The sequence below is a fragment of the Procambarus clarkii genome, chromosome 65, assembly GCF_040958095.1.
Source record: "Procambarus clarkii isolate CNS0578487 chromosome 65, FALCON_Pclarkii_2.0, whole genome shotgun sequence".
In the NCBI taxonomy this organism is placed as follows: domain Eukaryota; kingdom Metazoa; phylum Arthropoda; class Malacostraca; order Decapoda; family Cambaridae; genus Procambarus; species Procambarus clarkii.
The window spans coordinates 2,380,374-2,408,340 of NC_091214.1; the positions used below are offsets into that span (position 1 = coordinate 2,380,374).

General features: G+C 49.0%; 1 protein-coding gene across 1 annotated transcript in view; it reads left to right on the top strand.

Annotated features, from left to right (window-relative positions):
* The window catches only part of LOC138354867 (uncharacterized), a 71,769-nt gene that overhangs the window by 14,436 nt on the left and 29,366 nt on the right, over positions 1-27,967 (top strand). The window contains exon 4 of the mRNA XM_069309350.1: positions 8,662-8,773. Coding sequence (XP_069165451.1) covers positions 8,662-8,773 — 112 coding nt within the window. The remainder of the gene's footprint in view (positions 1-8,661; positions 8,774-27,967) is intronic.

Genomic DNA, 27,967 nt, shown 5'->3' on the forward strand with positions numbered 1-27,967 from the left:
CTTTGGGTTCTCTCCCGAAGGATCCTCCTCCTGGTCCTCTGTCTGGGGTTCCCCTTCCTTCTACCCGGTCTGTCGTGTCTTCTGTGTCTTCTTCCTCGTCCCCCTCCGATCCTCCTTCCCATCCTCTTCCTCCATCTATCGGCTCTCCCCACCGCCTGTCGGTGCGGGCGGATGTCCATCGCTCTCCTAACGGCCGTCGTGTGTGCTCTCGTTCGGCTTCTCCTGTCGAGACACTGGAATCCGTTGCCCGGTACGTAGTTGCTGGGACACCGGTCTCTTTAAGTCAGAAGCGTAAGCCTGGCTCCTCTCCTTCCTCTTCCCCGGCGGGTAAGAAGGCTTCGCTTTCTTCCTCAGCTCCTCCTTCTGGCTCTGTTGCTCCTTCCCCTCCCGTTTCAGTGCTTGCGCCCCATGTTCCTGCTATGGAGGTTTCTTTGGCCCCTGCTTCCCTTTCGGTTGCTGCTCTTGCTGGGGTGCGCTCCCCTCTTTCTACTCCCCCTCCTCCTGCTGCTGTCCTTGACGGCTCCTCTCCGTTGTCTCCTCCTCTTCCTCCTCCTCCTCCTCCTCCTCCGGACCCTGCCCGCCCACCTCTGATCTGTTCTCCCGTTTCCTTCCCTCCGTCTTTGCTCAGTTTACCCATGCCCCCTAACCTGACTTTGCTGACCCTGATCCCGACCTTGATATTCTTTAACGTTCTCTGTTGCTCTTTCGCCTTTGTTTCTTCCTTGTTCTCTGTTTTTGTCCTTTCTCTTCTCGTCGTTGTCCATTCTTCAGTGGAACGTTCGAGGTTATTACGCCAATTTCCTCGAACTCCAACTTCTGATTTCGCGGTTTTCGCCCCTTTGTGTCTGTCTCCAGGAGCCAATGCTTGGTGCTCGTCCTGGTCGTTTTCGTGGCTATTCCTTTCTCTCCCCCCCCCCCCAGCCATTGCTGGGGCTTCTAATTCTTCTGCTCTCTTGATTCGGGCTGATGTTCCCTTTGTTCCTTTACTTTTTCCTTCGCCTCTCCATTGTTCTGCTGCTCGTATCTTTGTGGGGAAATGGTACACAGTTTGTTCCATTTATCTCCCCCCGAGTGTCCCGCTCTCTCTTCCTGATTTGAAACACCTCCTGGACTCCTTGCCGGAGCCTGTGCTCCTGCTGGGTGACTTCAATTGTCGTCATTCTCTTTGGGGTGACGTTCTGACGAATACCCGGGGTCGCCTCCTTGAGCCGTTTCTCCTCTCTTCTTCCCTGTCTCTTCTGAATTCTGGTGAGCCCACTCATTTGGACTCTCGGACTCGCACCCTTTCTTGTCTTGATCTTTCTCTCTGCTCTTCTTCTCTTTAATTAGATTTCACGTGGCAGGTTCTTGATGACCTCCATGGAAGTGATCATTTCCCCATCCTTGTTTCCTTTTTCTCTTTTCGCCCTTCCCTCTCTTTCCCTAGGTGGCAGTTTGCTAAGGCAGACTGGACCCTATTTACCCTCAGTGCTGCTCTCTCTGACCTCTCCCTTCTGCCTCTCTCTCGCGATCTCCTCCTTTTTCATGACACCGTCTTCAACGCTGCCCTCCGCTCTATTCCTCGCTCTTCCTCTCGGGGTCCACGGAAGTGCGTTCCCTGGTGGAATGCGGACTGTGCTCGGGCTGTCCGCTGTAAGCGTGCAGCCTGGAAGAGGCACCGCCGTAGGCAGACGACCGATTCTTTTCTTTTCTTTCGGAAAGCGAGTGCGGTGGCCCGTAGGGCCATCCGTACGGCTAAACGTGAATGTTGGGCATCTTATGTCTCAACAATTACGTCCGAGACCCCTCTGGCCCAGATCTGGAAGCGTATCCGCAAGATAGCGGGTAAGTTCGTTCCCGATGTTTCACCGGTCCTTCACCTCCATGATACTCTTGTGGCGGACCCGTTGCAGGTCGCTTCCGAACTGGGTTCCCACTTTTCTTCTGTTAGCTCTGGTCTTCATCTTCCCCAATCTTTCCTTCTTCGTAAACCTGTCCTTGAGTCTCGTCCTTTAGATTTCTGCACTCATCTTCAGCTTCCCTATAATGATCCCTTCTCTCTCTCTGAACTTCGTTCTGCCCTGGCCCTCTGCGGTTCTACGGCGGCGGGCTCCGATGGTATTCATTATGAGATGCTTCGCCATCTCCCTCCGAGCACGTCTCAGTATTTACTGAGTCTGTATAATCGGATCTGGGAGTCGTCGTCAGTCCCTGAGGAGTGGCTCGATGCCGTTGTCCTCCCTGTTCGCAAACCGGGGTCTCTGGGTACTTCCCCTAAGGACTTTCGCCCTATTGCTCTCACAAGTTGTGTCTGCAAACTCTTTGAACGTATGGTTAACGTTCGTCTGATGTGGTTCCTGGAACACCATCACCTCCTCTCCCCTTCTCAATTTGGTTTCCGCAAGTGCCGCAGCACGACAGATGTCCTGGTGAACTTGGAGGTCTATATTCGTACTGCTTTTGCTGCGAAGACCTCCGTTGTTGCCGTCCTTTTTGACCTAGAAAAGGCTTACGACACCACTTGGCGTTATCATATCCTATCTCAACTTCATTCTTTTGGCCTTCGTGGTCATCTCCCTCTCTTTCTCCGCAGCTTCCTCTCTCGTCGTTCCTTTCGGGTGCGCCTTGGTACCGCTCTCTCTCCCTCTTTTCAGCAATACGAAGGTGTGCCCCAGGGTAGTGTTCTGAGCACTACTCTTTTTCTTGTTGCCCTCAATGGTCTTCTTTCCTCTCTTCCTTCTGGTGTCTTCTCCGCTCTCTATGTCGATGATCTTACCCTTTGTTGTCAGGGTGATGATTCGCCTCTCCTTCAACGCCGGCTTCAACTTGCAATTGATGCCGTGTCGTCTTGGGCCACAGGTCATGGCTTCAAGTTCTCTACTTCTAAGACTTGTGCCATGACTTTTACGCGGAAACGGGTTGTTCTTCGTCCCTCTTTGTCACTTTATGGTCATCCCCTTGAATACAAAGATTCCGCGAAGCTTTTGGGGTTATTCCTTGACACTCGTTTGTCTTGGTCTCCCCATATCTCTTACCTCCGTGTTGAGTGCTCTAAGGCCCTTACCCTCCTTCGGGTCTTGACCCATACTTCTTGGGGGGCAGATAGGCGCACTCTCCTTGCTTTACATTCCTCTCTCGTCCTGTCTAAGCTCGATTATGGTTGCCCTGCTTACTCGTCTGCTTCTCCTTCTACTCTTCGCCGTCTTGATGCTTTGCACCATACTGGGTTGCGCCTCAGTTCTGGTGCCTTTCGTTCGACTCCCGTCCTTAGCTTGTATGTTGACACTGGCTTCCTGTCTCTCCAGGACCGCCGTGATCGCTACTGTCTTCGCTATCTTGCGCGGTCCTTGCAACATCCTTCCTCTCGCCTCTGTCGTGCTTTAACTTTTACCCCTATTGCAGTTCCTGTTCCTCTTCACCACCTCCCTCTTTCTGTCCGGTTATCTCGCCTGCAGGATTCTCTTTCCGTTCGTATTTCTGATGTTTCTCCTCGTGTTGTTCCTTCTTTGCCCCCGTGGAGGGTCCCTCTTCCGCGGTTTTGTACATCCTTGACCCGTATCACTAAAGCTTTTACCCCTCCTACGGTTCTAAAACGCCTTTTCCTCGAGCACTTTTCTTCTCACTCCCGCTCCGTTTCTGTCTTCACCGATGGGTCTAAGTCAGCGGACGGTGTTGGCTACTCTGTTGTTTTTCCTGATCGCACTTATATGTGTCGCTTGCCTCCGGAGACTAGCATCTTTACAGCGGAACTTTATGCTATTCTCTATGCTCTTCGTCTCCTGCTTTCTCGTTTTCAGTCTTCCTTTGTAGTTGTTGTTGACTCTCGTAGTGCCCTCATGGCTCTCGGGTCCTTTAATCCGGTTCATCCAGTGGTTGTCGAGATCCAGCATTGGCTGTTTCTCGTTCACAGTAAATTTAAGTCGGTTGAGTTTTGTCGGGTTCCCAGCCATATTGGTGTGTCTTTAAATGAGCGTGCGGATGCTGCCGCCAAGGAAGCTGTCCGCTCTTGTCCCATCTCTCGTAAGGGCATTCCGTATTCCGACTTTTACCCGGTTATCCATTCCTCAGTCCTTACCCGTTGGCAGGCTTCTTGGTTGTCTGTTACTGGTAACAAGCTACGTACTCTTAAATGTTGTGTTTCCTCGTGGCAGTCCTCCTTCCACCGTAACCGGCGGTGGGAAACAGCTCTGGCTAGGTTGCGTATTGGCCATACTCGCTTAACCCATGGTCACTTGATGGAGCACCGCCCTGCTCCTTATTGTCCTAGTTGCATTGTCCCTCTTACGGTCGTGCATGTCCTTCTTGAATGTCCTGACTTCCAGGACGAGCGTGTGTCTTGCTTTCCGACCGCCCCTCGCGGTCACCTGTCCCTCGATAGAATTCTTGGTGACTCGGATACTTTTGATATCGTTCGCCTTATGCGTTTTTGTTCTTGTATTGGCATCCTTGGTGATATTTAGCGCCCTCTGATTATTTTGCGTATTTGATGGTGCTACATAGCCTTCCCGGTTTGGTGCCTTCTTTTGATAATTACTTACTTACTTCAGTAGCAGACAAAAACCAGTTGTATACTGCCGTTATGTAGATGACATATTCGTCATAGTAAAAGATTCAGACGAACTAATTGATCTAAAAAGTCATCTAGAGTCAGTACTCCGGATTAAATCAGTCGGAGTCGGAGTAAGTCAGTACTCCGATTTACACATGAAAATAGTGAAAATAAGGCTGCCATTCTTGGATGTACTAATAACAAAAACAGGAACCTCTTGAAGCACCAGCGTATATACTAAACCTACCAACATAGGATTATGCCTGAACGGTAGTAGTGAGTGCCCCCAAAGATACAAAGCCAGTGTTCTCAATGCTTATATTCGTCGAGCGCTTACACACTGCTCCGAATCAACCAACGTGAGTAGAGAGTTTGAAAGAATAACTCAGGTATTGGTGAACAACGGATATAGCAACACGGAAATAAACGCTGCTATAAGAAGACACCTGGACGGATGGTACAATCCTGAACCTTGAACAGAAACCACAACACCTCCAATAAAATTATATTACAAATCAACCATGCACCGTGAACATAAAAAAAAAAAGAATAATGAAAGACATAATCCGTAAATGAGTAAAAAGCATTACTCCAAACCAAAACATTGACCTGATCATATTCTATAAAACCAAGAAGACTACCGACCTCCTTATCAAAAACAGCTCGACGCCGACGGAGAACCCTTTACAGCTGTCAAACGTTGTATACATGTACACTTGCCCCTATGAAGGATGTAACCTTCAATCTAAGTACAGAGGTATGACGTCAATCAAGCTGACGAGGCGTTTGACCTGTCATCTTCAATCCGGTGACCCTAGGAATCACATGAGACAAAGCCATGATATCACCCTGACATGAGAAATGTTGACAAGTGTTTTACAAGTGTAAAAACACTTGTATAATAAACAAAACCCTAGATGTAAGAAGACTACAAATTCTCGAAGCAATCCACATAAAAATAGAACAACTTACCATAAATATTCAAATTAAGGAAGTATTCACTCTACCCACCATGAGAGTAAGAACAAGACCAGAACGTGAAGACGCCAACATAGAACACACTGCTCGACTAACAACGTCCACTACGCTTGATTAATCTTTGTATGTACCCTATTTAGCCTTCTGATCCTTAGCTTTTCTCCTTTATGCATTAATCTTTACCCTTATGTATACCCATTGTTTACACCTGACCCCATGTGTTCGATCCATTTGTATTCACCTGACCTAAAAAAAATATATATATGTTGTACCTAGTAGCCAGAACGCACTTCTCAGCCTACTATGCAAGGCCCGATTTGCCTAATAAGCCAAGTTTTCCTGAATTAATATATTTTCTCTATTTTTTTCTTATGAAATGATAAAGCTACCCATTTCATTATGTATGAGGTCAATTTTTTTTTATAGGAGCTAAAATTAACGTAGATATATGACCAAACCTAACCAACCCTACCTAACCTAGCCTAACCTATCTTAATAGGTTAGGTTAGGTTAGGTGGCAGAAAAAGTTAGGTTAGGTTAGGTTAGGTAGGTTAGGTAGTCAAAAACAAATAATTCATGAAAACTTGGCTTATTAGGCAAATCGGGCCTTGCATAATAGGCTGAGAAGTGCGTTCTGGCTACTAGGTACGACATATATACATATATATATATATATATATATATATATATATATATATATATATATATATATATATATATATATATATATATATATTATTATTATTAAATATGACCGAAAAAGTAAGATTAATAATTCTAACGCGAATTTTCTCGATCTTTCTTACGTTTCTTTTCACTGTTGATGGTAATTCAAAGATCAATTCTCCAAAATTCATTTTTATTTCTAGTCTGACGCGACACCTGAGCGCGTTTCGTAAAACTTATTACATTTTCAAAGACTTTAGTTTACTCAAACACACACAACTTTAACTGAATAGAGCTTAAACATCTTTCGAGTTTTTATACCTACATTTGGGTGAAGTGACATGTTACAATAGTTTTGGATGAGGTGAAAACAAACTTTTAACACAAGACAGAACACAAAACAATGAAATACAAACAGGTATTAAAAGTATGTAACTGCAGAAGGCCTATTTTTATTGGCCCATATTTCTTGATGCTTCTATATTGGAGCGGAGTCTTGAAGTGGGTAGAATATAGTTGTGCATTAATTGGCTGTTGATTGCTGGTGTCGACTTCTTGATGTGTAGTGCCCTGCAGACGTCGAGCCGCCTGCTATCGCTGTATCTATCAATGATTTGTGTGATGTTTGCTAAGATTTCTCTGGTGATGGTTTGGTTGTGGGATGAGGCTATATGTTCCTTAATGGAGCCCTGTTGCTTATGCATCGTTAAACGCCTGGAAAGAGATGTTATTGTCTTGCCTATATACTGAGTTTTTTGAGGCTTACAATTCCCAAGAGGGCATTTGAAGGCATAGACGACGTTGGTCTCTTTTAAAACGTTCTGCTTTGTGTCTGGAGAGTTTCTCATGAGTAGGCTGGCCGTTTTTTTTTTGGTTTTATAGTAAATTGTCAGTTGTATCTTCTGATTTTTGTCTGTAGGGATAACGTTTCTACTGACAATATCTTTCAGGACCGTTTTATGGGCTGTGGAAAAGAAGTTCCTGTAAAATAGTCTAATAGGGGGTATAGGTGTTGTGTTAGTTGTCCCTTCAGAGGTTGCATGGCGTTTCACTTTCCTTCTTATGATGTCTTCAACGAAACCATTGGAGAAGCCGTTGTTGACTAGGACCTGCCTTACCCTACAGAGTTCTTCGTCGACTTGCTTCCATTCTGAGCTGTGGCTGAGGGCACGGTCAACTGAGGGCACGGTCATGTCAACCGTGCCCTCAGCCACAGCTCAGAATGGAAGTGGGTCGACGAAGAACTCTGTAGGGTAAGGCAGGTCCTAGTCAACAACGGCTTCTCCAATGGCTTCGTGGAAGACATCATAAGAAGGAAAGTGAAACGCCATGCAACCTCTGAAGAGACAACTAACACAACACCTATACCCCCTATTAGACTATTTTACAGGAACTTCTTTTCCACAGCCCATAAAACGGAGGAAAGGGTCCTCAAAGATATTGTCAGTAGAAACGTTATCCCTACAGACAAAAATCAGAAGACACAACTGACAATTTACTATAAAACCAAAAAAACGGCCAGCCTACTCATGAGAAACTCTCCAGACACTAAGCAGAACGTTTTAAAAGAGACCAACGTCGTCTATGCCTTCAAATGCCCTCTTGGGGATTGTAAGACTCAAAAAACTCTGTATATAGGCAAGACAACAACATCTCTTTCCAGGCGTTTAACGATGCATAAGCAACAGGGCTCCATTAAGGAACATATAGCCTCTTCCCACAACCAAACCATCACCAGAGAAAGCTTAGCAAACAACACAGAAATCATCGATAGATACAGCGATAGCAGGCGGCTCGACGTCTGCGAGGCACTACACATCAAGAAGTCAACACCAGCAATCAACAGCCAATTAATGCACAACTATATTCTACCCACTTCAAGACTCCGCTCCAATATAGAAGCATCAAGAAATATGGGCCAATAAAAATAGGCCGTCTGCAGTTACCTACTTTTAATACCTGTTTGTATTTCATTGTTTCGTGTTCTGTCTTGTGTTAAAATTTTATTTTCACCTCATCCAAAACTATTGGAACATGTCACTTCACCCAAATGTAGGTATAAAAACTCGAAAGATGTGTAAGCTCTATTCAGTTTCAGTTGTGTGTTTGTAAACTAAAGTCTTTGAAAATGTAATAAGTTTTACGAAACGCGCTCAAGTGTCGCGTCAGACTAGAAATAAAAATGAATTTTGGAGAATTGATCTTTGAATTACCATCAACAGTGAAAAGAAACGTAAGAAAGATAGAGAAAATTCGTGTTAGAATTATTAATCTTACTTTTTCGGTCATATTTAACAATATATATATATATATATATATATATATATATATATATATATATATATATATATATATATATATATATATATATATATATATATATATATATATCGTACATTGTGCACAATGATGATGACACATAGCATACTACACACTCTTGACACAGAACGATACACAATAAATATTGTTAATAATATATGGTGTTGCAGGGCTGACAACTGACTTTTGGGTCGGTGGACGCTTCGACTTGGACACCAACGCCTGGTCGTGGACCGTGGACGATTCTGTCATGCCTTTAGGGACTCCGTACTGGGCTGTGAGGTTAGTGCTCCTAGGGTCTCCAGTACCAGCTTGGAGAGTGTTTGTTGTCTGCCAGTACCAGCTTGGAGAGTGTTGTGTGCCAGTACCTGCTTGGAGAGTGTTTGTTGTCTCCCAGTACCGGCTTGGAGAGTGTTGTCTGCCAGTACCAGCTTGGAGAGTGTTGTCTGCCAGTACCAGCTTGGAGAGTGTTTGTTGTCTGCCAGTACCTGCTTGGAGAGTGTTGTCTGCCAATACCAGCTTGGAGAGTGTTGTCTGCCAGTACCAGCTTGGAGAGAGTTGTCTGCCAGTACCTGCTTGGAGAGTGTTGTCTGCCAGTACCAGCTTGGAGAGTGTTGTCTGCCAGTACCTGCTTGGAGAATGTTTGTTGTCTGCCAGTACCTGCTTGGAGAGTGTTTGTTGTCTCCCAGTACCAGCTTGGAGAGTGTTGTCTGCCAGTACCAGCTTGGAGAGTGTTTGTTGTCTCCCAGTACCAGCTTGGAGAGTGTTGTCTGCCAGTACCTGCTTGGAGAGTGTTTGTTGTCTGCCAGTACCTGCTTGGAGAGTGTTTGTTGTCTCCCAGTTCCAGCTTGGAGAGTGTTGTCTGCCAGTACCAGCTTGGAGAGTGTTTGTTGTCTCCCAGTACCAGCTTGGAGAGTGTTGTCTGCCAGTACCAGCTTGGAGAGTGTTTGTTGTCTCCCAGTACCAGCTTGGAGAGTGTTGTTTGCCAGTACCTGCTTGGAGAGTGTTTGTTGTCTCCCAGTACCAGCTTGGAGAGTGTTGTCTGCCAGTACCTGCTTGGAGAGTGTTTGTTGTCTGCCAGTACCTGCTTGGAGAGTGTTTGTTGTCTCCCAGTACCAGCTTGGAGAGTGTTGTCTGCCAGTACCAGCTTGGAGAGTGTTGTCTGCCAGTACCTGCTTGGAGAGTGTTTGTTGTCTGCCAGTACCTGCTTGGAGAGTATTTGTTGTCTCCCAGTACCAGCTTGGAGAATGTTGTCTGCCAGTACCAGCTTGGAGAGTGTTTGTTGTCTGCCAGTACCAGCTTGGAGAGTGTTTGTTGTCTGCCAGTACCTGCTTGGAGAGTGTTTGTTGTCTGCCAGTACCAGCTTGGAGAGTGTTGTCTGCCAGTACCTGCTTGGAGAGTGTTGTCTGCCAGTACCAGCTTGGAGAGTGTTGTCTGCCAGTACCAGCTTGGAGAGTGTTTGTTGTCTGCCAGTACCTGCTTGGAGAGTGTTTGTTGTCTGCCAGTACCTGCTTGGAGAGTGTTGTCTGCCAGTACCAGCTTGGAGAGTGTTGTCTGCCAGTACCAGCTTGGAGAGTGTTGTCTGCCAGTACCAGCTTGGAGAGTGTTGTCTGCCAGTACCTGCTTGGAGAGTGTTGTGTGCCAGTACCAGCTTGGAGAGTGTTTGTTGTCTGCCAGTACCTGCTTGGAGAGTGTTGTCTGCCAATACCAGCTTGGAGAGTGTTGTCTGCCAGTACCAGCTTGGAGAGTGTTTGTTGTCTCCCAGTACCAGCTTGGAGAGTGTTGTCTGCCAGTACCAGCTTGGAGAGTGTTGTCTGCCAGTACCAGCTTGGAGAGTGTTTGTTGTCTGCCAGTACCTGCTTGGAGAGTGTTTGTTGTCTGCCAGTACCAGCTTGGAGAGTGTTGTCTGCAAGTACCAGCTTGGAGAGTGTTGTCTGCCAGTACCAGCTTGGAGAGTGTTGTCTGCCAGTACCAGCTTGGAGAGTGTTGTCTACCAATACCAGCTTGGAGAGTGTTGTCTGCCAGTACCTGCTTGGAGAGTGTTTGTTGTCTGCCAGTACCAGCTTGGAGAGTGTTTGTTGTCTGCCAGTACCAGCTTGGAGAGTGTTTGTTGTGTGCCAGTACCAGCTTGGAGAGTGTTTGTTGTCTGCCAGTACCAGCTTGAAGAGTGTTGTCTGCCAGTACCAGCTTGGAGAGTGTTTGTTGTCAGCCAGTACCAGCTTGGAGAGTGTTGTCTGCCAGTACCTGCTTGGAGAGTGTTGTCTGCCAGTACCAGCTTGGAGAGTGTTGTCTGCCAATACCAGCTTGGAGAGTGTTGTCTGCCAGTACCTGCTTGGAGAGTGTTTGTTGTCTGCCAGTACCAGCTTGGAGAGAGTTTGTTGTCTGCCAGTACCTGCTTGGAGAGTGTTTGTTGTCTGCCAGTACCTGCTTGGAGAGTGTTGTCTGCCAGTGCCTGATTTGGAGAGTGTTGTCTGCCAGTACCAGCTTGAAGAGTGTTTGTTGTCTGCCAGTACCAGCTTGGAGAGTGTTTGTTGTCTGCCAGTACCAGCTTGGAGAGTGTTTGTTGTCTGCCAGTACCAGCTTGGAGAGTGTTGTCTGACAGTACCTGCTTGGAGAGTGTTTGTTGTCTGCCAGTACCAGCTTGGAGAGTGTTTGTTGTCTGCCAGTACCAGCTTGGAGAGTGTTTGTTGTCTGCCAGTACCAGCTTGGAGAGTGTTTGTTGTCTGCCAGTACCAGCTTGGAGAGTGTTTGTTGTCTGCCAGTACCAGCTTGGAGAGTGTTGTCTGCCAGTACCAGCTTGGAGAGTGTTTGTTGTCTGCCAGTACCGGCTTGGAGAGTGTTTGTTGTCTGCCAGTACCAGCTTGGAGAGTGTTGTCTGCCAGTACCTGCTTGGAGAGTGTTGTCTGCCAGTACCTGCTTGGAGAGTGTTTGTTGTCTGCCAGTACCAGCTTGGAGAGTGTTTGTTGTCTGCCAGTACCAGCTTGGAGAGTGTTATCTGCCAGTACCTGCTTGAAAAGTGTTTGTTGTCTGTCTGCCAGTACCGGCTTAGAGAGTGTTTGTTGTCTGCCAGTACCAGCTTGGAGAGTATTGTCTGCCAGTACCAGCTTGGAGAGTGTTGTCTGCCAGTACCTGCTTGGAGAGTGTTGTGTGCCAGTACCAGCTTGGAGAGTATTGTCTACCAGTACCAGCTTGGAGAGTGTTGTGTGCCAGTACCAGCTTGGAGAGTGTTGTCTGCCAATACCTGCTTGGAGAGTGTTGTGTGCCAGTACCAGCTTGGAGAGTGTTGTCTGCAAGTACCAGCTTGGAGAGTGTTGTCTGCCAGTACCAGCTTGGAGAGTGTTGTCTGCCAGTACCTGCTTGGAGAGTGTTTGTTGTCTGCCAGTACCTGCTTGGAGAGTGTTGTCTGCCAGTACCAGCTTGGAGAGTGTTGTCTCCCAGTACCAGCTTGGAGAGTGTTGTCTGCTAGTACCAGCTTGGAGAGTGTTGTCTGCCAGTACCTGCTTGGAGAGTGTTTGTTGTCTGCCAGTACCAGCTTGGAGAGTGTTGTCTGCCAGTACCAGCTTGGAGAGTGTTGTCTGCCAGTACCAGCTTGGAGAGTGTTGTCTGCCAGTACCAGCTTGGAGAGTGTTGTCTGCCAGTACCAGCTTGGAGAGTGTTGTCTGCCAGTACCTGCTTGGAGAGTGTTGTCTGCCAGTACCAGCTTGGAGAGTGTTGTCTGCCAGTACCAGCTTGGAGAGTGTTGTCTGCCAGTACCAGCTTGGAGAGTGTTGTCTGCCAGTACCAGCTTGGAGAGTGTTTGTTGTCTCCCAGTACAAGCTTGGAGAGTGTTGTCTGCCAGTACCAGCTTGGAGAGTGTTGTCTGCCAGTGCCTGCTTGGAGAGTGTTGTCTGCCAGTACCAGCTTGGAGAGTGTTGTCTGTCAGTACCTGCTTGGAGAGTGTTTGTTGTCTCCCAGTACCAACTTGGAGAGTGTTGTCTGCCAGTACCTGCTTGGAGAGTGTTGTCTGCCAGTACCAGCTTGGAGAGCGTTGTCTCCCAGTACCAGCTTTGAGAGTGTTGTCTGCCAGTACCAGCTTGGAGAGTGTTTGCTGTCTGCCAGTACCAGCTTGGAGAGTGTTGTCTGCCAGTACCAGCTTGGAGAGTGTTGTCTGCCAGTACCAGCTTGGAGAGTGTTGTCTGCCAGTACCAGCTTGGAGAGTGTTGTCTGCCAGTACCTGCTTGGAGAGTGTTGTCTGCCAGTACCAGCTTGGAGAGTGTAGTCTGCCAGTACCAGCTTGGAGAGTGTTGTCTGCCAGTACCAGCTTGGAGAGTGTTGTCTGCCAGTACCAGCTTGGAGAGTGTTGTCGGCCAGTACCAGCTTGGAGAGTGTTGTCTGCCAGTACCTGCTTGGAGAGTGTTGTCTGCCAGTACCAGCTTGGAGAGTGTTGTCTGCCAGTACCAGCTTGGAGAGTGTTGTCTGCCAGTACCAGCTTGGAGAGTGTTTGTTGTCTCCCAGTACCAGCTTGGAGAGTGTTGTCTGCCAGTACCAGCTTGGAGAGTGTTGTCTGCCAGTACCAGCTTGGAGAGTGTTTGTTGTCTCCCAGTACCAGCTTGGAGAGTGTTGTCTGCCAGTACCAGCTTGGAGAGTGTTGTCTGCCAGTACCAGCTTGGAGAGTGTTGTCTGCCAGTACCTGCTTGGAGAGTGTTTGTTGTCTGCCAGTACCAGCTTGGAGAGTGATGTCTGCCAGTACCTGCTTGGAGAGTGTTGTCTGCCAGTTCCAGCTTGGAGAGTGTTGTCTGCCAGTACCAGCTTGGAGAGTGTTTGTTGTCTCCCAGTACCAGCTTGGAGAGTGTTGTCGGCCAGTACCAGCTTGGAGAGTGTTGTCTGCCAGTACCAGCTTGGAGAGTGTTGTCTGCCAGTATCAGCTTGGAGAGTGTTTGTTGTCTGCCAGTACCTGCTTGGAGAGTGTTGTCTGCCAGTACCAGCGTGCAGAGTGTTTGTTGTCTGCCTGTACCAGCTTGGAGAGTGTTGTCTGCCAGTACCAGCTTGGAGAGTGTTGTGTGCCAGTACCAGCTTGGAGAGTGTTTGTTGTCTGCCAGTACCAGCTTGGAGAGTGTTGTCTGCCAGTACCAGCTTGGAGAGTGTTGTCTGCCAATACCAGCTTGGAGAGTGTTGTCTGCCAGTACCTGCTTGGAGAGTGTTTGTTGTCTGCCAGTACCAGCTTGCAGAGTGTTGTCTGCCAGTACCTGCTTGGAGAGTGTTTGTTGTCTGCCAGTTCCAGTTTGGAGAGTGTTTGTTGTTTGCCAGTACCTGCTTGTAGAGTGTTGTCTGCCAGTACCAGCTTGGAGAGTGTTTGTTGTCTGCCAGTACCTGCTTGGAGAGTGTTTGTTGTCTGCCAGTACCAGCTTGGAGAGTGTTGTCTGCCAGTACCAGCTTGGAGAGTGTTTGTTGTCTGCCAGTACCGGCTTGGAGAGTGTTTGTTGTCTGCCAGTACAAGCTTGGAGAGTGTTGTCTGCCAGTACCTGCTTGGAGAGTGTTGTCTGCCAGTACCTGCTTGGAAAGTGTTTGTTGTCTGCCAGTACCAGCTTGGAGAGTGTTTGTTGTCTGCCAGTACCAGCTTGGAGAGTGTTGTCTGCCAATACCTGCTTGGAGAGTGTTTGTTGTCTGCCAGTACCTGCTTGGAGAGTGTTGTCTGCCAGTACCAGCTTGGAGAGTGTTGTCGGCCAGTACCTGCTTGGAGAGTGTTGTGTGCCAGTACCTGCTTGGAGAGTGTTTGTTGTCTGCCAGTACCAGCTTGGAGAGTGTTGTCGGCCAGTACCTGCTTGGAGAGTGTTGTGTGCCAGTACCTGCTTGGAGAGTGTTTGTTGTCTGCCAGTACCAGCTTTTAGAGTGTTTGTTGTCTGCCAGTACCAGCTTGGAGAGTGTTGTCTGCCAGTACCAGCTTGGAGAGTGTTTGTTGTCTGCCAGTACCAGCTTGGAGAGTGTTGTCTGCCAGTACCTGCTTGGAGAGTGTTTGTTGTCTGCCAGTACCTGCCTGGAGAGTGTTGTCTGCCAGTACCTGCTTGGAGAGTGTTGTCTGCCAGTACCTGCTTGGAGAGTGTTTGTTGTCTGCCAGTACCAGCTTGGAGAGTGTTTGTTGTCTGCCAGTACCAGCTTGAAGAGTGTTTGTTGTCTGCCAGTACCAGCTTGGAGAGTGTTTGTTGTCTGCCAGTACCAGCTTGGAGAGTGTTTGTTGTCTGCCAGTACCAGCCTGGAGAGTGTTGTCTGCCAGTACCTGCTTGGAGAGTGTTTGTTGTCTGCAGTACCAGCTTGGAGAGTGTTTGTTGTCTGCCAAGTACCAGCTTGGAGAGTGTTTGTTGTCTGCCAGTACCAGCTTGGAGAGTGTTAGTTGTCTGCCAGTACCAGCTTGGAGAGTGTTTGTTGTCTGCCAGTACCAGCTTGGAGAGTGTTTGTTGTCTGCCAGTACCAGCTTGGAGAGTGTTGTCTGCCAGTACCAGCTTGGAGAGTGTTTGTTGTCTGCAGTACCGGCTTGGAGAGTGTTTGTTGTCTGCCAAGTACCAGCTTGGAGAGTGTTGTCGGCCAGTACCTGCTGGAGAGTGTTGTCTGTCAGTACCAGCTTGGAGAGTGTTGTATGCCAGTACCAGCTTGGAGAGTGTTGTCTGCCAGTACCAGCTTGGAGAGTGTTGTCTGCCAGTACCAGCTTGGAGAGTGTTGTCTGCCAGTACCAGCTTGTAGAGTGTTTGTCTGCCAGTACCAGCTTGGAGAGTGTTGTCTGCCAGTACCAGCTTGGAGAGTGTTTGTTGTCTGCCAGTACCAGCTTGGAGAGTGTTTGTTGTCTGCCAGTACCAGCTTGGAGAGTGTTTGTTGTCTGCCAGTACCAGCTTGGAGAGTGTTGTCTGCCAGTACCTGCTTGGAGAGTGTTTGTTGTCTGCCAGTACCAGCTTGGAGAGTGTTGTCTGCCAGTACCTGCTTGGAGAGTGTTTGTTGTCTGCCAGTACAAGCTTGGAGAGTGTTGTCTGCCAGTACTTGCTTGGAGAGTGTTGTCTGCCAGTACCTGCTTGGAAAGTGTTTGTTGTCTGCCAGTACCAGCTTGGAGAGTGTTTGTTGTCTGCCAGTACCAGCTTGGAGAGTGTTGTCTGCCAATACCTGCTTGGAGAGTGTTTGTTGTCTGCCAGTACCTGCTTGGAGAGTGTTGTCTGCCAGTACCAGCTTGAAGAGTGTTGTCGGCCAGTACCTGCTTGGAGAGTGTTGTGTGCCAGTACCTGCTTGGAGAGTGTTTGTTGTCTGCCAGTACCAGCTTTTAGAGTGTTTGTTGTCTGCCAGTACCAGCTTGGAGAGTGTTGTCTGCCAGTACAAGCTTGGAGAGTTTTTGTTGTCTGCCAGTACCAGCTTGGAGAGTGTTGTCTGCCAGTACCTGCTTGGAGAGTGTTTGTTGTCTGCCAGTACCTGCCTGGAGAGTGTTGTCTGCCAGTACCTGCTTGGAGAGTGTTTGTTGTCTGCCAGTACCAGCTTGGAGAGTGTTTGTGTCTGCCAGTACCAGCTTGAAGAGTGTTTGTTGTCTGCCAGTACCAGCTTGGAGAGTGTTTGTTTGTCTGCCAGTTCCAGCTTGGAGAGTGTTTGTGTCTGCCAGTACCAGCCTGGAGAGTGTTGTCTGCCAGTACCTGCTTGGAGAGTGTTTGTTGTCTGCCAGTACCAGCTTGGAGAGTGTTTGTGTCTGCCAGTACCAGCTTGGAGAGTGTTAGTTGTCTGCCAGTACCAGCTTGGAGAGTGTTTGTTGTCTGCCAGTACCAGCTTGGAGAGTGTTTTGTTGTCTGCCAGTACCAGCTTGGAGAGTGTTGTCTGCCAGTACCAGCTTGGAGAGTGTTTGTTGTCTGCCAGTACCGGCTTGGAGAGTGTTTGTTGTCTGCCAGTACCAGCTTGGAGAGTGTTGTCTGGCCAGTAACCTGCTTGGAGAGTGTTGTCTGGCAGTACCAGCTTGGGAGAGTGTTTGTCTGCCAGTACCAGCTTGGAGAGTGTTGTCTGCCAGTACCAGCTTTGGAGAGTGTTGTCTGCCAGTACCAGCTTTGTAGAGTGTTTGTCTGCCAGTACCAGCTTGGAGAGTGTTTGTTGTCTGCCAGTACCAGCTTGGAGAGTGTTTGTTGTCTGCCAGTACCAGCTTGGAGAGTGTTTGTTGTCTGCCAGTACCAGCTTGGAGAGTGTTGTTCTGCCAGTACCTGCTTGGAGAGTGTTTGTTGTCTGCCAGTACCAGCTTGGAGAGTGTTGTCTGCCAGTACCTGCTTGGAGAGTGTTTGTTGTCTGCCAGTACCAGCTTGGAGAGTGTTGTGTGCCAGTACCAGCTTGGAGAGTGTTGTCTGCCAGTACCTGCTTGGAGAGTGTTTGTTGTCTGCCAGTACCAGCTTGGAGAGTGTTGTCTGCCAGTACCTGCTTGGAGAGTGTTTGTTGTCTGCCAGTACAAGCTTGGAGAGTGTTGTCTGCCAGTACCTGCTTGGAGAGTGTTGTCTGCCAGTACCTGCTTGGAAAGTGTTTGTTGTCTGCCAGTACCAGCTTGGAGAGTGTTTGTTGTCTGCCAGTACCAGCTTGGAGAGTGTTGTCTGCCAATACCTGCTTGGAGAGTGTTTGTTGTCTGCCAGTACCTGCTTGGAGAGTGTTGTCTGCCAGTACCAGCTTGGAGAGTGTTGTCGGCCAGTACCTGCTTGGAGAGTGTTGTGTGCCAGTACCTGCTTGGAGAGTGTTTGTTGTCTGCCAGTACCAGCTTTTAGAGTGTTTGTTGTCTGCCAGTACCAGCTTGGAGAGTGTTGTCTGCCAGTACAAGCTTGGAGAGTTTTTGTTGTCTGCCAGTACCAGCTTGGAGAGTGTTGTCTGCCAGTACCTGCTTGGAGAGTGTTTGTTGTCTGCCAGTACCTGCCTGGAGAGTGTTGTCTGCCAGTACCTGCTTGGAGAGTGTTTGTTGTCTGCCAGTACCAGCTTGGAGAGTGTTTGTTGTCTGCCAGTACCAGCTTGAAGAGTGTTTGTTGTCTGCCAGTACCAGCTTGGAGAGTGTTTGTTGTCTGCCAGTTCCAGCTTGGAGAGTGTTTGTTGTCTGCCAGTACCAGCCTGGAGAGTGTTGTCTGCCAGTACCTGCTTGGAGAGTGTTTGTTGTCTGCCAGTACCAGCTTGGAGAGTGTTTGTTGTCTGCCAGTACCAGCTTGGAGAGTGTTAGTTGTCTGCCAGTACCAGCTTGGAGAGTGTTTGTTGTCTGCCAGTACCAGCTTGGAGAGTGTTTGTTGTCTGCCAGTACCAGCTTGGAGAGTGTTGTCTGCCAGTACCAGCTTGGAGAGTGTTTGTTGTCTGCCAGTACCGGCTTGGAGAGTGTTTGTTGTCTGCCAGTACCAGCTTGGAGAGTGTTGTCTGCCAGTACCTGCTTGGAGAGTGTTGTCTGGCAGTACCAGCTTGGAGAGTGTTGTCTGCCAGTACCAGCTTGGAGAGTGTTGTCTGCCAGTACCAGCTTGGAGAGTGTTGTCTGCCAGTACCAGCTTGTAGAGTGTTGTCTGCCAGTACCAGCTTGGAGAGTGTTGTCTGCCAGTACCAGCTTGGAGAGTGTTTGTTGTCTGCCAGTACCAGCTTGGAGAGTGTTTGTTGTCTGCCAGTACCAGCTTGGAGAGTGTTGTCTGCCAGTACCTGCTTGGAGAGTGTTTGTTGTCTGCCAGTACCAGCTTGGAGAGTGTTGTCTGCCAGTACCTGCTTGGAGAGTGTTTGTTGTCTGCCAGTACCAGCTTGGAGAGTGTTGTGTGCCAGTACCAGCTTGGAGAGTGTTGTCTGCCAGTACCTGCTTGGAGAGTGTTTGTTGTCTGCCAGTACCAGCTTGGAGAGTGTTGTCTGCCAGTACCAGCTTGGAGAGTGTTGTCTGCCAGTACCAGTCTGGAGAGTGTTTGTTGTCTCCCAGTACCAGCTTGGAGAGTGTTGTCTGCCAATACCAGCTTGGAGAGTGTTGTCTGCCAGTACCAGCTTGGAGAGTGTTGTCTGCCAGTACCAGCTTGGAGAGTGTTGTCTGCCAGTACCAGCTTGGAGAGTGTTTGTTGTCTGCCAGTACCTGCTTGGAAAGTGTTGTCTGCCAATACCAGCTTGGAGAGTCTTGTCTGCCAGTACCTGCTTGGAGAGTGTCTGTTGTCTGCCAGTACCAGCTTGGAGAGTGTTGTCTGCCAGTACCTGCTTGGAGAGTGTTGTCTGCCAGTACCAGCTTGGAGAGTGTTGTCTGCCAGTACCAGCTTGGAGAGTGTTTGTTGTCTCCCAGTACCAGCTTGGAGAGTGTTGTCTGCCAGTACCAGCTTGGAGAGTGTTGTCTGCCAGTACCTGCTTGGAGAGTGTTGTCTGCCAGTACCAGCTTGGAGAGTGTTGTCTGCCAGTACCTGCTTGGAGAGTGTTGTCTGCCAGTACCAGCTTGGAGAGTGTTGTCTGCCAGTACCAGCTTGGAGAGTGTTGTCTGCCAGTACCAGCTTGGAGAGTGTTGTCTGCCAGTACCAGCTTGGAGAGTGTTGTCTGCCAGTACCAGCTTGGAGAGTGTTGTCTTCCAGTACCTGATTATAGAGAGTGTTGTCTGCCAGTACCTGCTTGGAGAGTGTTGTCTGCCAGTACCAGCTTGGAGAGTGTTGTCTGCCAGTACCTGATTGGAGAGTGTTGTCTCCCAGTACCAGCTTGGAGAGTGCTGTCTGCCAGTACCAGCTTGGAGAGTGTTGTCTACCAGTACCTGCTTGGAGAGTGTTGTCTGCCAGTACCAGCTTGGAGAGTGTTGTCTGCCAGTACCAGCTTGGAGAGTGTTGTCTGCAAGTACCAGCTTGGAGAGTGTTGTCTGCCAGTAGCAGCTTGGAGAGTGTTTGTTGTCTCCCAGTACCAGCTTGGAAAGTGTTGTCTTCCAGTACCAGCTTGGAGAGTGTTGTCTGCCAGTACCAGCTTGGAGAGTGTTGTCTGCCAGTACCAGCTTGGAGAGTGTTGTCTGCCAGTACCAGCTTGGAGAGTGTTGTCTGCCAGTACCTGCTTGGAGAGTGTTGTCTGCCAGTACCAGCTTGGAGAGTGTTGTATGCCAGTACCAGCTTGGAGAGTATTGTCTGCCAGTACCAGCTTGGAGAGTGTTGTCTGCCAGTACCTGCTTGGAGAGTGTTGTCTGCCAGTACCAGCTTGGAGAGTGTTGTGTGCCAGTACCAGCTTGGAGAGTATTGTCTGCCAGTACCTGCTTGGAGAGTGTTTGTTGTCTGCCAGTACCAGCTTGGAGAGTGTTGTGTGCCAGTACCAGCTTGGAGAGTGTTGTCTGCCAATACCTGCTTGGAGAGTGTTGTGTGCCAGTACCTGCATGGAGAGTGTTGTCTGCCAGTACCAGCTTGGAGAGTGTTGTCTGCCAGTACCAGCTTGGAGAGTGTTGTCTGCCAGTACCTGCTTGGAGAGTGTTTGTTGTCTGCCAGTACCTGCTTGGAGAGTGTTGTCTGCCAGTACCAGCTTGGAGAGTGTTGTCTCCCAGTACCAGCTTGGAGAGTGTTGTCTGCTAGTACCAGCTTGGAGAGTGTTGTCTGCCAGTACCAGCTTGGAGAGTGTTGTCTGCCAGTACCTGCTTGGAGAGTGTTGTCTGCCAGTACCAGCTTGGAGAGTGTAGTCTGCCAGTACCAGCTTGGAGAGTGTTGTCTGCCAGTACCAGCTTGGAGAGTGTTGTCTGCCAGTACCAGCTTGGAGAGTGTTGTCGGCCAGTACCAGCTTGGAGAGTGTTGTCTGCCAGTACCTGCTTGGAGAGTGTTGTCTGCCAGTACCAGCTTGGAGAGTGTTGTCTGCCAGTACCAGCTTGGAGAGTGTTGTCTGCCAGTACCAGCTTGGAGAGTGTTTGTTGTCTCCCAGTACCAGCTTGGAGAGTGTTGTCTGCCAGTACCAGCTTGGAGAGTGTTGTCTGCCAGTACCAGCTTGGAGAGTGTTTGTTGTCTCCCAGTACCAGCTTGGAGAGTGTTGTCTGCCAGTACCAGCTTGGAGAGTGTTGTCTGCCAGTACCTGCTTGGAGAGTGTTTGTTGTCTGCCAGTACCAGCTTGGAGAGTGATGTCTGCCAGTACCTGCTTGGAGAGTGTTGTCTGCCAGTTCCAGCTTGGAGAGTGTTGTCTGCCAGTACCAGCTTGGAGAGTGTTTGTTGTCTCCCAGTACCAGCTTGGAGAGTGTTGTCGGCCAGTACCAGCTTGGAGAGTGTTGTCTGCCAGTACCAGCTTGGAGAGTGTTGTCTGCCAGTATCAGCTTGGAGAGTGTTTGTTGTCTGCCAGTACCTGCTTGGAGAGTGTTGTCTGCCAGTACCAGCGTGCAGAGTGTTTGTTGTCTGCCTGTACCAGCTTGGAGAGTGTTGTCTGCCAGTACCAGCTTGGAGAGTGTTGTGTGCCAGTACCAGCTTGGAGAGTGTTTGTTGTCTGCCAGTACCAGCTTGGAGAGTGTTGTCTGCCAGTACCAGCTTGGAGAGTGTTGTCTGCCAATACCAGCTTGGAGAGTGTTGTCTGCCAGTACCTGCTTGGAGAGTGTTTGTTGTCTGCCAGTACCAGCTTGCAGAGTGTTGTCTGCCAGTACCTGCTTGGAGAGTGTTTGTTGTCTGCCAGTTCCAGTTTGGAGAGTGTTTGTTGTTTGCCAGTACCTGCTTGTAGAGTGTTGTCTGCCAGTACCAGCTTGGAGAGTGTTTGTTGTCTGCCAGTACCTGCTTGGAGAGTGTTTGTTGTCTGCCAGTACCAGCTTGGAGAGTGTTGTCTGCCAGTACCAGCTTGGAGAGTGTTTGTTGTCTGCCAGTACCGGCTTGGAGAGTGTTTGTTGTCTGCAGTACAAGCTTGGAGAGTGTTGTCTGCCACTACCTGCTTGGAGAGTGTTGTCTGCCAGTACCTGCTTGGAAGTGTTTGTTGTCTGCCAGTACCAGCATTGGAGAGTGTTGTTGTCTGCAAGTACCAGCTTGGAGAGTGTTGTCTGCCAGATTACCTGCTTGGAGAGTGTTTGTTGTCTGCCAGTCCTGCTTGGAGAGTGTTGTCTGCCAGTACCAGCTTGGAGAGTGTTGTAACGGCAGTACCTGCTTGGAGAGTGTTGTGTGCCAGTACCTGCTTGGAGAGTGTTTGTTGTCTGCCAGTACCAGCTTGGAGAGTGTTGTCGGCCAGTACCTGCTTGGAGATTGTTGTGTGCCAGTACCAGCTTGGAGAGTGTTTGTTGTCTGCCAGTACCAGCTTTTAGAGTGTTTGTTGTCTGCCAGTACCAGCTTGGAGAGTGTGTCTGCCTAGTACCAGCTTGGAGAGTGTTGTTGTCTGCCAGTACCAGCTTGGAGAGTGTTGTCTGCCAGTACCTGCTTGGAGAGTGTTTGTTGTCTGCCAGTACCTGCCTGGAGAGTGTTGTCTGCCAGTACCTGCTTGGAGAGTGTTGTCTGCCAGTACCTGCTTGGAGAGTGTTTGTTGTCTGCCAGTACCAGCTTGGAGAGTGTTTGTTGTCTGCCAGTACCAGCTTGAAGAGTGTTTGTTGTCTGCCAGTACCGAGCTTGAGAGTGTTTGTTGTCTGCCAGTACCAGCTTGGAGAGTGTTTGTTGTCTGCCAGTACCAGCCTGGAGAGTGTTGTCTGCCAGTACCTGCTTGGAGAGTGTTTGTTGTCTGCCAGTACCAGCTTGGAGAGTGTTTGTTGTCTGCCAGTACCAGCTTGGAGAGTGTTTGTTGTCTGCCAGTACCAGCTTGGAGAGTGTTAGTTGTCTGCCAGTACCAGCTTGGAGAGTGTTTGTTGTCTGCCAGTACCAGCTTGGAGAGTGTTTGTTGTCTGCCAGTACCAGCTTGGAGAGTGTTGTCTGCCAGTACCAGCTTGGAGAGTGTTTGTTGTCTGCCAGTACCGGCTTGGAGAGTGTTTGTTGTCTGCCAGTACCAGCTTGGAGAGTGTTGTCTGCCAGTACCTGCTTGGAGAGTTGTTGTCTGTCAGTACCAGCTTGGAGAGTGTTGTATGCCAGTACCCAGCTTGGAGAGTGTTGTCGGCCAGTACCAGCTTGGAGAGTGTTGTCTGCCAGTACCAGCTTGGAGAGTGTTGTCTGCCAGTACCAGCTTGTAGAGTGTTGTCTGCCATACCAGCTTGGAGAGTGTTGTCTGCCAGTACCAGCTTGGAGAGTGTTTGTTGTCTGCCAGTACCAGCTTGGAGAGTGTTTTTGTCTGCCAGTACCAGCTTGGAGAGTGTTTGTTGTCTGCCAGTACCAGCTTGGAGAGTGTTGTCTGCCAGTACCTGCTTGGAGAGTGTTTGTTGTCTGCCAGTACCAGCTTGGAGAGTGTTGTCTGCCAGTACCTGCTTGGAGAGTGTTGTTGTCTGCAGTACAAGCTTGGAGAGTGTTGTCTGCCAGTACTTGCTTGGAGAGTGTTGTCTGCCAGTACCTGCTTGGAAAGTGTTTGTTGTCTGCCAGTACCAGCTTGGAGAGTGTTTGTTGTCTGGCCAGTACCAGCTTGGAGAGTGTTGTCCTGCCAATACCTGCTTGGAGAGTGTTTGTTGTCTGCCAGTACCTGCTTGGAGAAGTGTTGTCTGCCAGTACCAGCTTGAAGAGTGTTGTCGGCCAGTACCTGCTTGGAGAGTGTTGTGTGCCAGTACCTGCTTGGGAGAGTGTTTGTTGTCTGCCAGTACCAGCTTTTAGAGTGTTTGTTGTCTGCCAGTACAGCTTGGAGAGTGTTGTCTGCCAGTACAAGCTTGGAGAGTTTTTGTTGTCTGCCAGTACCAGCTTGGAGAGTGTTGTCTGCCAGTACCTGCTTGGAGAGTGTTTGTTGTCTGCCAGTACCTGCCTGGAGAGTGTTGTCTGCCAGTACCTGCTTGGAGAGTGTTTGTTGTCTGCCAGTACCAGCTTGGAGAGTGTTTGTTGTCGGCCAGTACCAGCTTGAAGAGTGTTTGTTGTCCTGCCAGTACCAGCTTGGAGAGTGTTTGTTGTCTGCCAGTTCCAGCTTGGGAGAGTGTTTGTTGTCTGCCAGTACCAGCCTGGAGAGTGTTGTCTGCCAGTACCTGCTTGAGAGTGTTTGTTGTCTGCCAGTAACCAGCTTGGAGAGTGTTTGTTGTCTGCCAGTACCAGCTTGGAGAGTGTTAGTTGTCTGCCAGTACCAGCTTGGAGAGTGTTTGTTGTCTGCCAGTACCAGCTTGGAGAGTGTTTGTTGTCTGCCAGTACCAGCTTGGAGAGTGTTGTCTGCCAGTACCAGCTTGGAGAGTGTTTGTTGTCTGCCAGTACCGGCTTGGAGAGTGTTTGTTGTCTGCCAGTACCAGCTTGGAGAGTGTTGTCTGCCAGTACCTGCTTGGAGAGTGTTGTCTGGCAGTACCAGCTTGGAGAGTGTTGTCTGCCAGTAACCAGCTTGGAGAGTGTTGTCTGCCAGTACCAGCTTGGAGAGTGTTGTCTGCCAGTACCAGCTTGTAGAGTGTTGTCTGCCAGTACCAGCTTGGAGAGTGTTTTGTTGTCTGGCCAGTACCAGCTTGGAGAGTGTTTGTTGTCTGCCAGTACCAGCTTGGAGAGTGTTTGTTGTCTGCCAGTACCAGCTTGGAGAGTGTTGTCTGCCAGTACCTGCTTGGAGAGTGTTTGTTGTCTGCCAGTACCAGCTTGGAGAGTGTTGTCTGCCAGTACCTGCTTGGAGAGTGTTTGTTTGTCTGCCAGTACCAGCTTGGAGAGTGTTGTGTGCCAGTACAGCTTTGGAGAGTGTTGTCTGCCAGTACCTGCTTGGAGAGTGTTTGTTGTCTGCCAGTACCAGCTTGGAGAGTGTTGTCTGCCAGTACCTGCTTGGAGAGTGTTTGTTGTCTGCCAGTACAAAGCTTGGAGAGTGTTGTCTGCCAGTACCTGCTTGGAGAGTGTTGTCTGCCAGTACCTGCTTGGAAAGTGTTTGTTGTCTGCCAGTACCAGCTTGGAGAGTGTTTGTTGTCTGCCAGTACCAGCTTGGAGAGTGTTGTCTGCCAATACCTGCTTGGAGAGTGTTTGTTGTCTGCCAGTACCTGCTTGGAGAGTGTTGTCTGCCAGTACCAGCTTGGAGAGTGTTGTCGGCCAGTACCTGCTTGGAGAGTGTTGTGTGCCAGTACCTGCTTGGAGAGTGTTTGTTGTCTGCCAGTACCAGCTTTAGAGTGTTTGTTGTCTGCCAGTACCAGCTTGGAGAGTGTTGTCTGCCAGTACAAGCTTGGAGAGTTTTTGTTGTCTGCCAGTACCAGCTTGGAGAGTGTTGTCTGCCAGTACCTGCTTGGAGAGTGTTTGTTGTCTGCCAGTACCTGCCTGGAGAGTGTTGTCTGCCAGTACCTGCTTGGAGAGTGTTTGTTGTCTGCCAGTACCAGCTTGGAGAGTGTTTGTTGTCTGCCAGTACCAGCTTGAAGAGTGTTTGTTGTCTGCCAGTACCAGCTTGGAGAGTGTTTGTTGTCTGCCAGTTCCAGCTTGGAGAGTGTTTGTTGTCTGCCAGTACCAGCCTGGAGAGTGTTGTCTGCCAGTACCTGCTTTGGAGAGTGTTTGTTGTCTGCCAGTACCAGCTTGGAGAGTGTTTGTTGTCTGCCAGTACCAGCTTGGAGAGTGTTAGTTGTCTGCCAGTACCAGCTTGGAGAGTGTTTGTTGTCTGCCAGTACCAGCTTGGAGAGTGTTTTGTTGTCTGCCAGTACCAGCTTGGAGAGTGTTGTCTGCCAGTACCAGCTTGGAGAGTGTTTGTTGTCTGCCAGTACCGGCTTGGAGAGTGTTTGTTGTCTGCCAGTACCAGCTTGGAGAGTGTTGTCTGCCAGTACCTGCTTGGAGAGTGTTGTCTGGCAGTACCAGCTTGGAGAGTGTTGTCTGCCAGTACCAGCTTGGAGAGTGTTGTCTGCCAGTACCAGCTTGGAGAGTGTTGTCTGCCAGTACCAGCTTGTAGAGTGTTGTCTGCCAGTACCAGCTTGGAGAGTGTTGTCTGCCAGTACCAGCTTGGAGAGTGTTTGTTGTCTGCCAGTACCAGCTTGGAGAGTGTTTGTTGTCTGCCAGTACCAGCTTGGAGAGTGTTTGTTGTCTGCCAGTACCAGCTTGGAGAGTGTTGTCTGCCAGTACCTGCTTGGAGAGTGTTTGTTGTCTGCCAGTACCAGCTTGGAGAGTGTTGTCTGCCAGTACCTGCTTGGAGAGTGTTTGTTGTCTGCCAGTACCAGCTTGGAGAGTGTTGTGTGCCAGTACCAGCTTGGAGAGTGTTGTCTGCCAGTACCTGCTTGGAGAGTGTTTGTTGTCTGCCAGTACCAGCTTGGAGAGTGTTGTCTGCCAGTACCAGCTTGGAGAGTGTTGTCTGCCAGTACCAGTCTGGAGAGTGTTTGTTGTCTCCCAGTACCAGCTTGGAGAGTGTTGTCTGCCAATACCAGCTTGGAGAGTGTTGTCTGCCAGTACCAGCTTGGAGAGTGTTGTCTGCCAGTACCAGCTTGGAGAGTGTTGTCTGCCAGTACCAGCTTGGAGAGTGTTTGTTGTCTGCCAGTACCTGCTTGGAAAGTGTTGTCTGCCAATACCAGCTTGGAGAGTCTTGTCTGCCAGTACCTGCTTGGAGAGTGTCTGTTGTCTGCCAGTACCAGCTTGGAGAGTGTTGTCTGCCAGTACCTGCTTGGAGAGTGTTGTCTGCCAGTACCAGCTTGGAGAGTGTTGTCTGCCAGTACCAGCTTGGAGAGTGTTTGTTGTCTCCCAGTACCAGCTTGGAGAGTGTTGTCTGCCAGTACCAGCTTGGAGAGTGTTGTCTGCCAGTACCTGCTTGGAGAGTGTTGTCTGCCAGTACCAGCTTGGAGAGTGTTGTCTGCCAGTACCTGCTTGGAGAGTGTTGTCTGCCAGTACCATGTAACAAACTAGGCTGTTGTAAGAATTATCCAGAGTGGTTTATCGACAAAAGAGAATGGGAAGCTGAGCCGCATGGTGACCTGACCCCCAGGGGAATTCGCGGTGGAAATAACCAACGCTTTGTTCATAGCTGCGTATAATGAACCATCCTATAGTATTCAGTAAATTAGAGAAAATTAGCCTTTATTCATTTTGCATTAAAATTGTATTGTATAATAGTACTGGATACAATATCAAGAGTATTCTAATTATTGAGTTTAAGTCACCATCAGTGACGTCACGAATCGGATCTAACTTTTAAGGCGGAGTGACCGGCGGTCATAGGTCAGCAGGGTTGACATGTCTAATATTTTTCAAAGTTTTAATAACCATTTTTGTGATCGGGAACAGCTCTGCCGTTAGAGGCTTGTGTAATTTATTTCAGTAAAATAATTCAACCAGTCTGGATCAATTAAGTACAACCGAGTTTAATTGTTATAACTTAAACCTTGCTAGTAACTGGGTAGAACTTTGACTAGGCGCAAGGATACAATACTCTGTCTGGGGTAGTCCAGACAAGGAAAAAATCAGTGTGAATACGGGAGCAGCTGGGAGAGGTCAACCATCTTACCTCTCCCCAAACCAGCACAACATCTTAGCTGGAAAACATAGAGGTATAGTTGCTATGGTTATGTATAGAAATAGTCTTCTCATTTGCCATTCAGGTCAAGTAGGGAGTGTTAAAGTGATAGGGAGGGGAACACATTTAGATTTTGTTTTAGTTTTCTTGTAATAAATTAAATTTGTTATTAATTTGCATTTTATTGTTTCCATGTGTTTTATGTGTATACTTGTCCTGGTCACGTGGTCCACACGAGGCGGAGTTGCATTGGGCGCCGATTCTAACATCGAATCGGAATTATCATTACCGTGTAATTTATTCCACACTCAAGGTCATCGTTTATAGTGGGGATCAAGCCCCTAGGTTGATTAATTAGCGTGATCGATCCAGACCTCGATCATTGCTCTTGTATTACTGGTCTGGTGGTGGCAGCAGAGGTGACTCTAGGGTTTTGTTCAGAGCTTAGGTCACGTCATACTGGGTGTAGAATCCTAAGTCGGTCAATCGTCTTAGGACCACGTGGCGTGGAGTTGGCTTTGGTAAAAGTTTTGGAGTCCCTTGGTTTAGAAATAAAAGTAAGAATACGGGTAGAGGGAGTAGAAAGAAGGAAGTAAAGAGAGAGGACCCTAACCCGTGTTACAACCAGCTTGGAGAGTGTTGTCTGCCAGTACCAGCTTGGAGAGTGTTGTCTGCCAGTACCAGCTTGGAGAGTGTTGTCTGCCAGTACCAGCTTGGAGAGTGTTGTCTGCCAGTACCAGCTTGGAGAGTGTTGTCTTCCAGTACCTGATTATAGAGAGTGTTGTCTGCCAGTACCTGCTTGGAGAGTGTTGTCTGCCAGTACCAGCTTGGAGAGTGTTGTCTGCCAGTACCTGATTGGAGAGTGTTGTCTCCAGTACCAGCTTGGAGAGTGCTGTCTGCCAGTACCAGCTTGGAGAGTGTTGTCTACCAGTACCTGCTTGGAGAGTGTTGTCTGCCAGTACCAGCTTGGAGAGTGTTGTCTGCCAGTACCAGCTTGGAGAGTGTTGTCTGCAAGTACCAGCTTGGAGAGTGTTGTCTGCCAGTAGCAGCTTGGAGAGTTTGTTGTCCCAGTACCAGCTTGGAAAGTGTTGTCTTCCAGTACCAGCTTGGAGAGTG